Source organism: Diabrotica undecimpunctata, chromosome 8 (genome assembly GCF_040954645.1).
Source record: "Diabrotica undecimpunctata isolate CICGRU chromosome 8, icDiaUnde3, whole genome shotgun sequence".
NCBI classification, from domain to species: Eukaryota; Metazoa; Arthropoda; class Insecta; order Coleoptera; family Chrysomelidae; genus Diabrotica; species Diabrotica undecimpunctata.
This window is the reverse complement of record NC_092810.1, coordinates 86,880,003-86,893,906: the sequence shown is the minus strand read 5'-3', so window position 1 is coordinate 86,893,906 and position 13,904 is coordinate 86,880,003. Positions and strand designations below refer to the sequence as shown.

The window sequence follows — 13,904 nt, the reverse complement described above, 5'->3', positions numbered from 1 at the left end:
AATTAACATTCGGTTCTTCGAGCCGGATAAAATTGGATTGCAGCTTGAGATTTGCACGTGGTTGATGGAATGGCGCCGGTAATACAAGTAGGTCAAATCCATTTTACCTAAATTCCTGTCGTTGTAGAGTTAATGCTGTTTGTTGTAGAGTTAATGCTGTTTAAATTTGCAGTCATTTAACAATTGTCTATACATATAATACAATATCAATTATCAATACAAAATCAAATATATAATACAATATCAATTCTACTTGTAAAGCTATTTTCAATGTTTTTTTCCATTTAAATCTGTATGTTTTATTTCCATTTTTATTATTATTTGAGTTTAATATTTCTATATGAAATACACATAGCTATTATAAGGGTATCTCACTATTATGTTCATGTATGATATCGAGAATTAAACCATTAAACACAGTTAAACGCAATTATAGTCATCTCAAATTCCTAAGGCAAAACAACAATAAAAAGTGATTATAAACAATTACAATTTGAATATTAACATTAACAGCTACTTCTTATTTGCTGTAATAAATATATTGGTTATAATTATAAAAGTTATCGATTTATTCATTGAGCTCTAATAAAGTTGGATCTATTACGATTATATACTAAATAATTATTCTGCATAAAAGAATACAGGATGGCCGCTAATTTAAATGCAAAGATACGGAAGCGTGGAGGTATTAAACATAAGCTAACTAAATTTCAAAACTATTTTGAACCATTATATAATCGATTTCTAACAAATCAAGAATTTGATAATAAAGAGATAATAGAATTAAAAATCAGATTAGGTAAAGTAGAATCATTAGAAACGGAATTTGAAGAGATTCAAGCCGTGATTGAGGACATTTGTCCAGACGATGAACTTGAGGCACAACGTGAATAGGCAGACATATTTTTAAACACTCTAATAGATTGTGTAGCTAGGACACAAGAGGTTGTTAAAAAGATTGAAAGTAATTCAATTCCCCAAACCCTAGGGTCAGTAAATAATAATAGTCAATCTTTTAACGAAAATGCAATTAAATTACCACCCATTAAATGCCCTTCTTTTAATTGTGAATTTAGTAAATGGCTAGAATTCAAAGATACATTTGAAGCACTTTTTCATAACAACCGTACGCTTTCAGAAATTCAAAAATATCACTATTTAAGGTCATGCTTAGGTGAAGAAGCCTTGAAAATTATCCAAAGTTTAGAATTTGCAGCACATAATTACCAGGATGCCTGGCAGTTATTGTGTGACCGATTTGACAATAAAAGATTGTTAGATAATAATCATTTAAAACATTTATTTGAAATTGAGTCCATACCCAAAGAATCATCAGTAGGGTTAAGAGGGCTTATTGATTATGTAAACAAGCATATTAGAGCGTTAAAAACATTGCAACTTCCTACTGAGCATTGGGATGCTATGATTGTTCATATGATTTCTTTAAAGCTAGATAAAAATACAAATCGGGAATGGGAACAATCACGTACAGATAAGATGTTGCCGAGTTTAGCTAGTTTTTTTGAGTTTTTGAAAAATAGAGCAGATTTTTTGGAAACAATAGAAACAAATAGCACTAGAGAAAATAAAGACACGCGACTAAGTGGTCATAAAAGTAAAACACGTCATCATTCATTTTTAGCTAGCAGTTCAGAAAATACTTGGGAACTAAAATGTAATTATTGCAAACAAAAACATTCTATTTATACTTGTGACCAATTTTTAAAATTGTCAGTAGCTGAAAGATGGCACAAAATAAAACAATTGAAACTGTGTACTAATTGTTTATGTCATGGCCATTTTAATACACACTGCCAGAAAGGAAACTGTAAGTTTTGTAAGGGTAAGCACAATTCATTATTACATCATAAGAAATCTAACTTCTTTAATAACAATTCTACTGATAATCAAAACCATTCTGAGGATTTTGTTAACTCAGAATCTAAACAAAGTGATCAGTTCAATGGGTCATCCATTCTTTGTGGGAATACTGTATTTAATGACAATTATGTTATTTTACCTACTGCAATTGTTGATGTTCAAGATAAGACAGGTAAATTTCACAAAGTCCAAGCCATCTTGGATGTGGGTAGTCAGTGTTCATTTATATCTGACAATTTGTGTAAAAAATTAAATTTGAAAACCAATCGCATTGATGTATCAGTATCTGGTATCGCTGGTATTAATTCTAATTTACGGTACAAATGTGAGGTACTAATAAAATCTAATATTCATAACTTTCAAACTATCCTAAACTGTATCATTGTTGAAAGAATCTCAAGTAATTTACCATCTTGTAACTTCGATATTTCTAATTGGCACATTCCTGAAGGCATTGCACTTGCTAATCCTATGTTTAATTGTCCTAGAAATGTTGATCTATTAATTTAAGCGGATTTGTTTTGGGAGATTGTACTAAATGAAAGAATAAACCTCGGTCGAAATCTACCTCATCTAGTTAATACTGTCTTTGGCTATGTAGTATCAGGTCCGATAAATATTCCTATGAAAAAAGAGGTTAATTGCAATTTTTTAATAAATGACGATCTTCAAAAGTTCTGGTTTGTCGAGGAGATTCATCATGAACAGAAACAGATGTCACAGGAAGATCTATTTTGTGAGGACTATTTCAATAAAACAGTTTCTCGAGATCCTTCTGGAAAATTTATTGTTCGTTTTCCACTAAAATTAGAAGCCACTCAATTAGGGGAATCAAAAAACTTAGCTGTTAAAAGACTGCTTTTTCAAGAGAAAAAATTAGAAAAGAATGATGTTTTAAAAAGCAAATACTCTAAATTTATGGATGAGTATTTAAACTTGCAACATATGAGGCAATTAACACAAAAGGAATCCCGTCAATTTCGATGTTTTTTACCCCATTTTGCTGTTTTCCGTGAAGACAGTCTTACTACTGACGTTAGGATTGTATTTGATGGTTCGGCTAAAACCGATTCTGGGATATCATTAAATGATATCCAATATACTGGGCCAGCCATTCAGAATGATATATTTAAAATTATGTTGAGGTTTAGACAGCACAAGTTTGTTGTAATTGCTGATGTGGAAAAAATGTACCGTCAAATTTTGATACACCCTGAAGAAAGATATTTACAAAACATTCTTTGGCGACAAAATCCTAATGAGGACCTCGCACCATTTGAGTTGCAAACAGTTACTTATGGTACGACTAGTGCTCCCTATTTGGCCATAAAATGCATAAAACAATTAGCTTCTGACTATAAACATGATTACCCAATTGCCAGTGAATTGATTGACCGTGACATGTATGTAGATGATTTAATAACTGGCTTCACCAGTGAAGAACATGGAATAGAAATTTGTAATCAAATTTCGATGATATTAAAATCAGCTTCCTTTAAATTAAGAAAATGGGCTTCTAATAGCCAAGATATTTTAAAGGGTTTACAAGATACATCTGATGAGTTTAGTATATTGGAACTAGGAGAGAGTGATAGGCTTAAAACTTTAGGAATTCAATGGATTAGTAATACTGATGTATTAACATACAATGTTTCAACATCCAGTAATAAACAACCTATTACTAAAAGAAGTTTACTTAGTAATATTGCTAAGATATATGACCCTTTAGGTTTAATAAGTCCATGTATTATTCTAGTTAAGATATTAATTCAACAATTATGGTTGCTTGATTTAGATTGGGATGATGAACTACCACGAGACCTGCTCAATAAATGGGTAACATTTAAATCAAAATTGTCTGTTATGAATAAAATAAATATTCCCAGGTATATTATGTGTGATAAAATAGTTCACATGGAGCTGCATGCCTTCAGTGATGCTAGCAAAGATGCTTATAGTGCAGTTTTATATGTTCGAACGGTTGATGAAAATGGAACAGTGTATGTCAGATTGCTATGTTCCAAAACCAGAGTGTCACCTATAAAAGTATTAACGGTTCCTAGATTAGAGTTATGTGGTGCTTTAGCACTAGCTCGCTTAGTCAATCAAGTGTCAAACGCACTTACATGTCAATGTAATGTTTTTTATTGGTGCGATTCTCAGATAGTATTGTGGTGGTTGAATACAGAGGCCAATAAACTACAAGTTTTTGTAAGCCATAGAGTCTCAGAAATTCAAACGCTGAGCAATATATCGAATTGGAGCTATGTCAATACTAAAGAAAATCCTGCTGATGTAGCATCTCGTGGCATGTATCCAGATGAACTATCCAATTGCAAGGTATGGTGGAATGGACCCTCATTTTTATATGAAAAACCATTCTGGCCACGATTATTTCAAGCTGAAGATAACAAGGAGCTTCCAGAAATCCGTAAAATTTGTCACACGCTTGTTGTTACCGAACAATTATTATTGTTTCAACGGTTCTCCTCTCTTAATAGATTAAAACGGGTTTTTGCATATTGCTTACGCTTCATTACAAACCTAAAGGAACGTACAAGGACAAAAGGTCCTCTTAGCGTTCTAGAGATGGAAAACAGTATATTATGTTTAACTAAATTAGCACAAAAGGAAAGTTTTAAAAATGAAATTTCTATTATTAGTCAACAAAAAAATTTGCCTCATAAACATAGGTTACTTTCTCTAAGTCCATTCTTAGATTCAAACAGTTTTCTGAGAGTAGGGGGTAGATTAAGCCCCTTGAAATTACTCTATTTCTATTGACTATTGATGAAAAGCATCCATATCTCCTAGATGGTAAACATTTATTCACTAAATTATTATTTCACGCCGAACATTTACGATTACAACATGCAGGTCCACAACTTTTATTATTTTCAGTACGTGAGAAGTTCTGGGCGACTGCTGTCATGTGTCTTGCCAAGAAGGTGGTACGAAATTGCATACAATGTTTTAAAAATAAACCTAGACAAACCGCCTCAATCATGGCTGACCTCCCTAAACATAGGGTTCAAATTTCAAAACCTTTTGCAAATACTGGAATTGATTACGCTGGTCCAGTACTGTTGCGTGATAGAAAGGGCCGACCTTATAAAACTTATAAGGCATATATTTGTTTATTTATGTTTTGCCACTAAGGGTGTTCACATTGAGCTGGTCACTGAGTTAACGAGTGAAGCATTTCTTGCTACATTTAGAAGGTTTGCCGCTCGACGTGGTACTCCTAATAATTTATATTCCGATAATGGATCTAATTTTGTTGGAGCTTATAAAGAGCTGCAAAAGTTATATAAGTTTTTAGAAAATTCTCAATCTGAGTTTGTTACAATCTGTTCACAGCAAAAAATTTCGTGGCATTTTATTCCACCAAATACTCCACATTTTGGAGGTCTTTGGGAGTCAAATATCAAAAACATTAAACATCATCTCCACAGAGTAATAGGAGAATCTATTTTTACATTTGAGGAGTATTCAACACTATTAACGCAAATTGAGGCAACATTAAACTCTAGACCTTTGTATCCTATGTCCTCAGATCCCAACGATTTAAACCCAATTACCCCTTCTCACCTATTGATTGGACATGCTCTCGCATCACCTCCTGACCCACTATATGAAAGTATTACAATTAATCGGCTGTCCAGATTTCAATTAATGCAGCAAATGAATCAAAGCTTTTGGAAAAGATGGTCCTGTTTTTATCTATCTGAACTGCAGAAACGACACAAATGGAAAACTGGGAAAATGGATGTCAATATCCTTTATTGTCACTGAAAATTGTACAATTTTATGGACAAAGCTTACAACAAGTAAAAAAATAGCAATAACAATTAACATTTACTAAAATTACAAAAATTGTCAATATCACTAAATAAAAGATGGTAAAATATACAAAATGTAACTAAATTGCAAATTGCATAATAAAACCTTACGAAGTAGTTTAGGAATAAGTTTTAGTTGCTGCATGTGATATCCAAATGTATATAAAATATATATATATATATATATATATATATATATATATATATATATTATATATACCTATATTATATATATATATATATATATGTATATATATATATATATATATATATATATATATATAATAAATTAAGTAAAGTATATTTAAGTAAAGAAGTTGTAGATTTAAGTTACAAAGGGAGATAATTGTATAATTTTTTTGCCGAATATAATATAGATTTCTTTACTGACTCAGTGGACGAGATCGATAAATACACATCAAAGGTTGAATTTCTGGAGGAGTAGTCATGATTGGGTCTTGCTAGAAAAACATAAGGTTTACCAAGTAAGAAAACAGTTTCTAGAATATACAAAGAGGGAAGAGTTAAAATTCCGTGATTTTTGCAATAGCTTCTACAATGTGTTATTCTTCTGAGGCCAAAAAGATACCGTATTGCTCTTTTTTGTAATTTAAAAACATTAGATTGGGCAGCTGTACTAGAACCGCAAAAAGGAAGGCCATATCGAAGATGACACTCGAACAAAGAAAAATATGTTATTTTGGAAGATGCTAAATTGATTTGCTTCGAAACAGATCTTATTGCATAGAAGGCTGAGACTAGTTTCTTACTTAACAAATCGATATAAAGAAACCATTTAAGGTTGCTGTCTGTAAAAATATTTGAAATTTTACAGAATCAACGATACTGATCTGGCTGTTATTGAGAAGCAAGGGTTGAAGAGCTCCTTTATAGGATAATGCTACCTTTTTATTCGCGTTAAAAGAGAGTAAATTAGAGTCGGACCAGGTTTTTATTTTAAGCTGATCAGAAGTTATAATTGCATGAAGAGTTAAAATATTAGAGTTGCTTCAGGTAATACTGGTATCATCAACAAAAAGAAAAAAAATTTCCATCGATTTTTAAGTTAGTGATGTCATTTATAAAGATAAGGAAAAGCAGAGGACCCAGTACACCACATACAATGCTTTTGTGACTAGAGTCAGTATCATTTGCTCTAACTACTTGTTTCCTATTTCTTAAGCAAGATTGGAACCAATTCAAAGAAATACCTCGAATTCGAATAAGTATTTTTTTAACACTCTAAAATGTTTCTTGGCCTTTTCAGGTGTTGAAAAATCGCCGCTAGACATATCTTCAACAGTTTTTTTTTCTAAAACATATAATTAGGTTTTTATAGTTATAATCCTTGTTTTTATAAATTAAACTTAAAACTCACTTTTTATAACTATTACGTGGAACATATGAAAAAGTATTATCACCAAGTAACAACTCTACAGTTTCAGTTTTTTATGCTGTAATGGTGCTCGAAGATGCGTTTTCTATATCTATATTTTCCTTGTTTTCTTCATTGGCATTTAAACATCTAGAATATACAATTTATGTACATTAAAGAAAAATATTAAAATTGGTTTAAGATTGAAATAATCTCATACAAAATTAAGTCTGTCGCCATATTACATTCGTCAGTATCACTGAAACTCCTAAAATAGTGTGAGTAATTTTAATATTAAAATGAAATAAGTAATCAAAATCCACATTTAGATTTTATTTGTAAATTTAATAAACAAATTCGATACAAACTCACCTTTTTGAATATCTTTATATAGGGCGAAGCCAGATCCGTGATGCACAGATTAATCCATAGTCAGCGACATATAAGCCAGATGCATGGTACTGACAACAGAAAGCTAATCGAGGAGCTAAAAGCCGATATTGTGATGGGGAAACCTATCGATGCAACAGTTACGAGATATAGCTTTAACAATAAGTTCACAATTAAGATACCAGGCAGGGAAGACTGGAATAAAGGTGTACCCATACAAGCTGCTGCTACCTGGTACACGGATGGCTCAAAAACATCGGAGGGTGTGGGAGCCGGCATAGTAGGGACAAATCAAGGGATAGATTTCCCGGTAAGTCTATCTAAGGATGTGACAGTTTTCCAGACGGAAATAACTGCAATCCATCACTGCGTGGAAGAAATAGAAAGGCAGGAAAGAACGTTCTGTTCAGTTGCTATCTTCACAGATAGTCAGGCAGTGCTTAAGGCACTCAATTCCGTAGAGGTCAATTCTAAGCTAGTATGGGATTGCGTGTGTGCCCTAAATAAACTAGGAGACCGTAGCAAGGTTACGGTAGCCTGGGTACCGGGGCACGAGGGTCATAAGGGCAATGAAAAAGCAGATGAAATGGCCAAACAAGGCTCATCATTGCCATTCATTGGACCGGAACCCTTCTGCGGAGTTGCTAAATCAGTAACAAGAACGGCTACAAGGAAGTGGGTAGCTCGCAAATCTCTGGAATGGTGGAGGAATTCACCAGGACAAAGACAGGCGAAACAGTTCATTACAGAACATTCGCCAAAATTTACGGCAGACCTAATAGGCAAAGACAGGAAAACAGTCAAGGTCATAGTAGGTCTTCTAACAGGGCACTGTAAGCAGAATAGGCACTTGAAGCTGATGGGATTATCAGATGATGACCTGTGCAGATTCTGTCACCTCGAAGAAGAAACAGCAGAGCACATTTTATGTCAGTGTGACAGTCTGGCAAATGTGCGGTTCTTTGCATTAAGAGAAGAAAATCCACCGGCAAATAGCTACATGGAAGGTACAGTCTCGAAGCTACTAGACTTTATAAAAAGGGTCAGGCTAGAGAATGTTATCTAGGACTAGAGGACCACAATAGATCTGAAAAGGTCGCAGTGGAATAGGCCGAAAGGCCACCTCTCTTAATCTAATCTAATCTAAATCACCTTTTTGAAGGTCCATAAAAATCATCCTTATCAATACTTCTTGAAGCTGTTTCTTTATTTTCCATATCGGTTGTAGAACTGAAACGTTGAATTCATAAAAAAAAAAGAAAAAACACATGCTATCATAATTATGGAATATGCTATGAGTATGCATTATATTTAATATACTCTGTATGGTAAATTACATAGAAATTCGTTATAGTTAACTTGGTTCTGGTAATTTATGATAAATATTTATTGGAACAGTTCCTTTCCTCAAATTAACCCGTCCACTTGGTTGTATAATTAGATCATGCTTTCTAAAGTGTTCTGAGCAGACCATAGCAGTTTTGGTTATTTGTTCTTTATCTAAGCCGAACATAGACAACCACACATCCAGCATCTGTTGATTCTTTACTGGGAACCTGCATACAATATTTCATTGAAATTGTTATATTTATAGCAATTATAGTGTAGATTGAAAAAAATAAATAAATGTATTTATAATACTACAAAATTTACTTTATTTAACAAAATTAAACTCCAATTAATGTCAAGAATTAAGTAACATCACATCCCTGTACTACGCCCATGGACGTAATTCCAATGTTTATAATACTTACGAATGAAATGACAGTTCTGGATGTAAATATGCAGTTTTCCTGCATACAACACAGTTACGCACCAATATTACACTTAACTATTAACTATTCTTCAATTAAAATTTAAAATATATTAACAAATTCACTAAAATGTCACAAATAAGGAAATTATCAACTCAAAGGTAAACAATACAATGCCATGTTCCTTTTCCTCAAATCGCTACGATTGGTTTATATCGCCAATGATGCCAAGTTTTACAAAAATTTAAGATTATCAGAATATATTTTCTTTTAATGAATTAAAAAATTAATGTTTTTCTTTTAATTCCTTAGTTGCGAAATGAGTTTATCTAAAAATAGTTTATAGTAACTAGATAATACATTTTTATTTATAAATTAAAAATAAATTATACTAAAAATCGAAAGATTGACTTGGAAAAAAAATATTTGACAACGTCAAATTAGGGATTTGTGTCTATGACTGCGACGATCTCATGACTTCATGTAAAGATGTAAATAGCCCGGTCCTTCTTTATTTATACGTCCATGGGAAGACCGGTTGTCGGTGGTGTTGACAAGAATAACGGGGACTCCATCGAATAGACTGGTATTTTGGCAAAAGCACCAGAAGGCGGTCTTCGGCTGAAACTAGTTTTTCAACTGAGCGTCGAAATAACTAGAACAGAACAGATATTAGTCATAATATATTTACAGTTTTATACGAAATAATTATCGTAACAGTAATATTAAAAACTGCAATAAGAATCCGAATAACGACTAATTTATCAACTTGACATAATCAATACAATAGAAAACCTATAACTAAACAGAACAAATTCTTGTTAACATTTAGGCATATAACGAAGTCAATAAACTAAAATCAATAACAGGAACGGTACAATAAATAAACATAAATTATTAAACATTTAGTTCAGAGATTAAAATAATAATACCGCTTACCTTAAATGTGTTTACTTTTGAACATGAACACAAAACAATAGCTTTTATATATCACCCACACACACTCATCCGATAGCTTTCAATAATAAAATTAAACTGACTAATTCTATAGAAAATAAAACGAGCTTTTTGAAACAAGACATACCATTTTCATCAGATGATGTGACGTCATCAGAACAGATGGTACCACGCATCGCCAATAAATTAAAATTACTTCATTGAATCTGCGTCGGTAAGTTCTATTAATTAACAAATATATGTTATTAATTCAACAAATATATTTATACATGTTTCCTGTATGGTATCATCATAGTTCTAGAGGGGAACGACAGTTTGTAAAATAATTATAGATATCAAGTAATTTATTCAAAGATATCACGACATATTGCTAAAAAGCAAGAAAAAAAAGTATAATGTAATGAAAGTGTAACTTCTAATATTATTAACAAAATATTTGTAATATGAGTATTCTAGGTAATTTTGGTTTATCTCGGTAACTTTAGATGTAATAAAATATTCAGCATATGGGGGATATTTAAATAATATATATCTATCTGTATACATACCAATTTGCAGGTGACTAGATCAGAAAGCTAAAAAATACAGGGCCATAACGCTAACCCAATAATATGAGAAATGGAAACAGATAAGCTCACAAGGAAAAAGATGAAGTTTAATATATATGTTAATACCTATAAAAAAAATATTCGTGTATAATTGGTGAAACGTAGAGATTAACCGTGAGAAAATGAAAAAAAATTCAAAAAATACTAAGCAAATAATACAAATACAGTAGACTCCCTCTATAACGAGAACTGAAATGGCAGACTAATTACCTCGTTATAAGCGGATCTCGTTATATCCAACAACAATAATATTGTGCATACATATGAATATGTAGTTTTCTAAAACATTAACTTTCTATAGTGAAGCCATTCAGAGCAATATAAGATGCTAATAAATATTGTTTGAATGGCGTTTTTAAAACAAAGTTGTTTACTTTTATTGTCAATGAAATGCATTAAAACAAAAAAGAGTTGTTTACTTTTACTGTCAATGATATACGTTAAAACAAAAAATCTGTATTCTGTAAATATGTATAAAGCATATATAAAGTTATTTTGTCATTTTTGATTGTCTATCTATCATATTTTCTAAAGATGTGAAACAGTTTTATGCTTCTTCATTTGCGTTTTGTCTTGGATAAAGTTTCTGACAACCTTTAAAACACTTTCCACATCTTGTCTATTAGGACCCATATTATTAGGTGTGAATGGTCAACCCAATACAATGACACTTGTGAATCATAAATTTTACATTTCCGACTAAGAATCATAAATTGTAAGAAGTTTATTGCGGGCGGGGTGCAGTTAAATAGGATATTTATTTGTAGCTACGGCCGGGCCAAAACGTAAAAAACACGTTTTTCAATCTTATTTTCTCTCGTTATAAGCAAATTTACCTCGCTATAAAGGGTTATAGTTCAATAGAAATTTCACGGGACATCTAATGTACCTCGTTATAAGCGAAACCTCGTAATAACCGTGTTCGTTATAAAGGGAGTATACTGTAGTAGACGATAAACAATAATAAAATACATAAAAATAAAAAACTAAATACATAAATGTCTCAAAGTTCATCATAAAATCATAAACATCATAAATAACATAAAAATCGTAAATATATATAGGAAAGTAAAAAAGATGAAATAAATTGTGTACAAAAATGTTACGCATTAAATAACAAAAACCCATAAAAACCACGAATAAGCTTAAATTACAAACGATAAAATACATACTGACATATCAAAAATATTGGAAAAATAAGTATTCCTAAAAATACAAATCATACATAAAAATGACTCAAAATTGCGATAAAAAACATAAAAAGTCTATAAAAAATAACATACATATAGTAAAGCAAAAAACTAACAATATAATATACAAATAAACTATTAACAATCAAACATATAAAATATTAAAGAAATCAGGGAAAGTGGAATTAAATACAGATTTCGTTTTAGAAACCGAGAAGAAGTACTAACGAAATAACAATTAGTTTAAAAACATAAGAAAACGCAAATGAGGTCATAAAAACAGCTCAAATTTAACAGTACCAAATTATTTTGTAAAACCAAAACATCTCACCTCAACTAGAAACAGTATATTTTTCAAGCAATAAGTTAACAAATACATGACACAAAAATAAAAAAAATAACGAAAACTCATACAAAATAGACACCAGCTATAAAAAGTACATTAGATACGAAATAAGCATTTTACCAGCAAAACTGCTGACACACAACACATATATAACAAAATTAAATAAAAATCTATAGGTCGGAAAAATACGGAAAAGGCAAAGATATTAGAATCAGGTCTAGAACCTTATACATGAATCGTTCGTATATGCATAAAAATAATTCAGTATGTATGTACAAAACCCAAAGTTCCCGTAAAAGCCAAACAACATAATGCGATAAAAGTAATAATTTAAAACCCGTTTATTCACAGTAATGGGTTAAAATAGATTCATAATTAATTATTAGAACACGTAAGCCACAACTCGAAAAAAATTGCTAAATTTAACGCATATACATTTACAGATACAATAAAGTATCAGTATTACCAACACATATCCACTAAGCATAACGTACACGATTTACGTGTAAAATTTGCTGAATAGAGAATAATTATATATCGAAACCGGCAGAGTATAACATATTAATCAATTCACAACAATGAGCATTGATGTAAACAACAAAAAAAATCTTTATTATCCCCACCAAAAACATCGCTAACACGGAATATTACCAACAGGCAAAGGTATACTCGAATGGTGTTACGATGAAAAAAGGAATGTTTATGTGTAAAAGCAAATCGACGTCGGCATATTGTAAAGCTATTCCAGAGTTCAAATACGAAAAAAAAAAAGATGTTTATTGCTGTAATACAGATACTAGGAAATAAATGAAAGTAATGTTTAAAGTATTTGTTTTTTTGTTTAAAACTCAGTTGCTGAAATGACCTATTTGAAATACGACGAAAATGTTCTAATAGAATACCTGCGTGAACACTTTACAACAATATTTTTTACAAAATTTATTTCCAATATAAAAATATGGTGTGTACAAAAATATTATTCGCCAAAAGAGGGAGAATTTTAAACTTAATACAACAAAATTAAACATTATTTACAAATAATATTGCATGTTTTAAATAATGCAGAAATTGATAAACAATATGATAAACTTGGATAATAGATGGTGCATAAAATCAAAATACAAGCCATATAAAAATATGGTACTTACTTTTGTAAGTATATAATTTTCTATTTGTAGCACAAACACAAAACGAACATGCTACCACAATCGTTGACTGTAGAATGAAAGTACAAAATGTATTCGTTCATTAAATAGGAAGGCTGGTATGACGTAACTCAACCGGAAGATAGCGAGAACTGCATACTATTATTAACAAGCTGATTCTTGTTGCACTTGCATCGGATATTCTATTGCGAACTTATTGATGCGGGAACGAAATAACGATTGGAATGCAATAACATCCCGTGACGTTCTCGATAGCAAACTGCAATTTCCGTTAGTTGTTTGGTCATACTGGAAGTATGGTATACATACTTTGGTTAGGCCTCGTCATAATTTTATTATATCTGAATATCATTGTAAAATGGTAATTGTTGTAGATAAAATATAGTATGCAACAA

General features: G+C 31.3%; 1 protein-coding gene across 1 annotated transcript; it reads left to right on the top strand.

Annotated features, from left to right (window-relative positions):
• Positions 1 to 645: 645 nt before the first annotated feature.
• LOC140448973 (uncharacterized) lies at positions 646 to 13,595 on the top strand. Its single transcript, XM_072542114.1, has 4 exons — positions 646 to 886; positions 1,139 to 1,615; positions 2,393 to 4,312; positions 13,522 to 13,595. Exons 1-4 carry the CDS (start codon positions 646 to 648, stop codon positions 13,593 to 13,595), a joined length of 2,712 nt encoding a protein of 903 aa, XP_072398215.1.
• The last annotated feature ends 309 nt before the right edge of the window (positions 13,596 to 13,904 follow it).